General features: G+C 36.9%; 1 protein-coding gene across 1 annotated transcript; it reads right to left on the minus strand.

Annotated features, from left to right (window-relative positions):
* Positions 1-226: 226 nt before the first annotated feature.
* Positions 227-3,196, minus strand: LOC145134062 (putative late blight resistance protein homolog R1A-10). The gene has a single exon (XM_079068984.1). The coding sequence runs from the start codon at positions 3,162-3,164 to the stop codon at positions 438-440; it is 2,727 nt and encodes a 908-aa protein (XP_078925110.1). The 5' UTR covers positions 3,165-3,196; the 3' UTR covers positions 227-437.
* Positions 3,197-4,163: the final 967 nt, after the last annotated feature.

A 4,163-nucleotide genomic window follows, 5' to 3' on the forward strand; every position in this document is an offset into this window, starting at 1 on the left:
TTAAGTTTTGAATCATGAATTTCAGTAAATTAAAAAGTGTTGAAAATGAAGTTCCATTATATGGCATCTTGTTTCTTCATATCAAAGAGTTGCATTCATGATTTTTAAAAAAAGAACACTATCTTGCTTTAATACTAAGTTTATCAACACTATAACAAAGGTCATCTATATGATGGAAGGAAGCATATGCAATCAGCAATAATAAACTAATAGCTAAACCCGATGATGCTTAATCCATTTGATTGGAGTAATTAAATCTTTTCCCTCATACAGACAAATAATACCAGGTTGCCTTATTCTTTCACTTTAACTCAGCTAAGAAGACTTGACTAAACAAAGATTCAACCATTTAAGAGAAAAAAACACATTGAGCAATTAATACTAAAGAAGACCAACAAACATTGTACTAGGTATCAATTAGACAAACTATTTATGTACTAAACATTCATGGTGTCAAGTAAAATGTATTCATCTTCATGCTTGGGTACACAAGAAGGCATTTTCCTTCCATCAATTATGATTTCCAATTCATAGTTTCCCACATCATCTTGCTCCTGTTGTATTTTTTGAAGAGATACAAGAAGAGAAGCACCACAGTCAAAAACATAAATATACTCAAGCGTTGAGATATCCCCTAACTCAAGGGGTATCTCTTCAAGATCAACACAATTCCTCACATGTAATTCTTTGAGACAAGGAAAGTTGATACTTGAGGATTCCCATTTTTTGATATTAAACTCTTCAAGACACAAGAATTTTAGTTGTTGAAATGGCTCCTCACCTGTTTCCCACAGGGTTCCCTCAAAGCAATTGTCTTTTAGTATGAGAATCTCAAGATTAGGTAACGATTGAATGATCGACATGTCGCTCCACAGTAGACCACACCTTACAAGTGTAAGTTCTTTCAGTGTTGCAGGGAACCTAATAATGTGATTCCTTCTGCTGTAGCCCGGCCCAATTAACATCAATACTTGAAGGTAATGGAGTACTTCAAAGTCATTTTCCTCACCATAGTAAAAAGTAGATATAAGTCTCTTGATCCTGGGAAAACATTTTTGAAAATTATCTACCCCATCTCCTAACACCACTTTCGTAGTAACTTCCAATTTCATCGGTTTTTCAATAGAAGGAAGATAAAGTTCTGCGTTACAGGTTAAATGCCTTAGATTCACCAAATTTGATATGTTACTAGGTAAAACCATAGAACTAGAACTTGTGCTAACAAAGAGGGTTTGAAGGTTCCATAAATTGCATATTGATTGTGGGAATGATGGCAGCCAAATTTCAAGGTGCCTTAAGTGAACTAGTAATCCTAAACCAGGGGGAAAACCAATTAATTTACTTTTATCTAGATGTAACACCCTAAGAAGTGCAAAGGAACGGAAAAACTTTTCTAAATTTAACACCCTTCGAAGTGAAAAGGAACGGAAAAACTCTGTGATATTGTCAGTTAAGGTTGTTTTCTTAGGATAACACAAAAGAGATCGAATACTTGGGGTGGGCGGATGAGATAAACTCATAATGTCGATTTCTTGATTTGTGACCACACGGCGTTGCTTACGTGTGGTAATTACCTTATTCTGATTTCTCAATTTGTTGATTTGTTTTCTTATGATATCACAAAGACCATTAGATGGTGGTTCTATTTTTAGGAAGAATCTTTCTTCTTTTCCCTTTTCCACCGATAACTGCCTCACAAGATCATGGACTTTACAGCGTCTGATATCACCAGAAAGATACCGTTTTTGTACAATTAGAAGATTTCTGTCAACTAGATCCATCAGGTAACCCTTTGCAATTTCCTCCAAGCTTCGACTTCCATCTTCTTGTATAAATCCCTCAGCCATCCATACCCAAAGCAACCATGGTGAATGGATCTTGTAGTCTTCTGGAAACCCTCCCAGATAGAGAAAGCAGTCTCTCAAGTGAAGAGGTAGATGGTGGTAACTTAATGCTATTGTTTCCAGACATCCTTTCTCGTCACTAGCCATGTACGAATGAACACTGTAAGAAATTTTTAGCCATACATCTTTTCTTCTTGGTTCTTTTGCTAGAACTCCTGCCATTATAACCACAGAAAGCGGCAATCCATGACAGTTTTTTGTAATTTGCTTTCCAGGTTTTATCAACCATTTGGGACATTCATCTCCTTTGAACACCTTCTCACACAGCAACTTCCAACTTTCTTCTTCTGTCAAATGTTGTAAATGATGAATAAGTCCATGTGATTTTGCATGCCAAGCAACTTCAGTGAGGCGACTAGTAAGCAGAATCCGACTTCCATTGTTATGGTCAGGGAAAAACAACTTCAACTTATCCCATGTCTGTGTACTCCAGATATCATCAATAACAATTAAGTATCTCTTACAGTATAGGCTCCTGTGCAAGATTTGATGAAGTTGAGAGTCTGTTGCTTCCTCAAGCTCTAACCGATCATCAATGGATGAAAGAACTTGAATCAGTAGATCACGTTTGTCATATGTCTGCGACACAGTTGCCCATCCACGGACATGAAAATGATAAACAACAAAAGGATCAGTGAACACTTTGTTAGCAAGGGTTGACTTACCAATTCCACCCATGCCAACAATAGAGACCACATCCAGATGCTTTCCATCTTCAACAAGTTTGTCCCGTATTATCTCAGCATCACGATCAAACCCCACAACCATTTCTTCCTTTACTTTCTTCGATCCGATTGAATTTCTACCGCGGGAAGTTCCAGAAGATTGCATATGCAGTCTGTCAGTTCTCAGAGAAGAGTCCATCTTCATGTTATCGATGTTCATGGTCATAAACTCTATCTTGATAGACTCGATTGATCGAATAACAACCTCAAGGCGGAGATAGGGTTGAAAGACATTAGATATAGGTGAATACCTGTTGTTTCTACAGTGGACAGCGGATAGAAAGATATCGACGATATCTTCTGCCTCTTCAGCTGCAGCTTTGAATCTTTTCTTCAGTTTTCTCATTTCTTCAAAGTTCTGTAGATGTTGGTCTTCTTTGTTGAAAAGGGTTTGGATCATGGAGCCAAGCTCTTCATAAAGAAGTTGGAATTGCGGCCTTTCACATAAAATTGATTGGTTGTTGATCAATTCATTATCGTTGCAGTATATCAGCTGCTGCAACTTTCCCATGAACATCTGCACATTTGCATACATCTTGTTTATTCCTCTCGTGAAGAGCAGAGTAGATTAGTTCCTTTTTGAATTTTCCTTGTAAAATTAGGTGGGTTTATGTTTGCAAAATAGGGCTATGGTCCCACCGATCCACTAACTCTGAAAAAGTCCAATGTCATTTTTATAATAACAATTATTTTTTGAATATAATGCAGAAACAGGCCCTATGTGGCTATGTTATGTTGTTTTTTTTATTCCGGTCCAAGATGAATTTCTTTTTAAAAAAAGTCTTTAATTCATAGTGACGTTGGTCTTGATCAAATAAAATAGGGAAAATGACATAAATGTCCTACAAACTTTTTAGAGTTGACCTTTTAAGTCTTAAAACTAATTTCGTGTCTTTATAGGGGCATAAGGTTAGAAGTAACCTGTCTTTTTAGTCCTTCTAACCTATTGTAGCAGGTTTCAGGGACACATCGGCTATTTTCCATTTAAAAGTCAAAATCACATTTTGACCTTCTCAAAATTGATTTCCATTTTGTTCTTATTATATACAAATAAACCATAAACCTCCCCTTAATACTTTATGGGCAGCCGAATCTATCCCGTAATCACGATTCTTCTCAAAATCAGACGCCTTTTCCTGAAGGTGAATGTGGACGCAGTTTGAAAGAAAGGAGGGCATATCATGAAGGTGAATGTGGGAGAGTTTTAGATGGCGTCGTACGTCCCACCAATGTCATCACATATATTTAACCTGCTCCGTCCAACAACTGGAGACCAGAAACGAAACAGAGTGGCTTGCTCGATCCGGTGGTTTTGATTTTGGAATAAGGCTTTGGTTTCAATATATTTACTGTCTCGATTTTGGGTTTTGATTGGTTAAAAGTTAGGGTTTCAATTTTGAATTTTTTGTTTGGATATTGTGTTACAGTCTCGTTTTGTTGGTAGCTTCATCATCATCCCTTCTCCAACATCTATAGGTTCTACCCACGAATCCAAGTTTCTACATCGTGGCTCTATCACACATCTTCTCAAATC

The sequence above is a fragment of the Lactuca virosa genome, chromosome 8 (genome assembly GCF_052849685.1).
Source record: "Lactuca virosa cultivar CGN04683 chromosome 8, Lactuca_virosa_CGN04683_v6, whole genome shotgun sequence".
Classification (NCBI taxonomy): domain Eukaryota; kingdom Viridiplantae; phylum Streptophyta; class Magnoliopsida; order Asterales; family Asteraceae; genus Lactuca; species Lactuca virosa.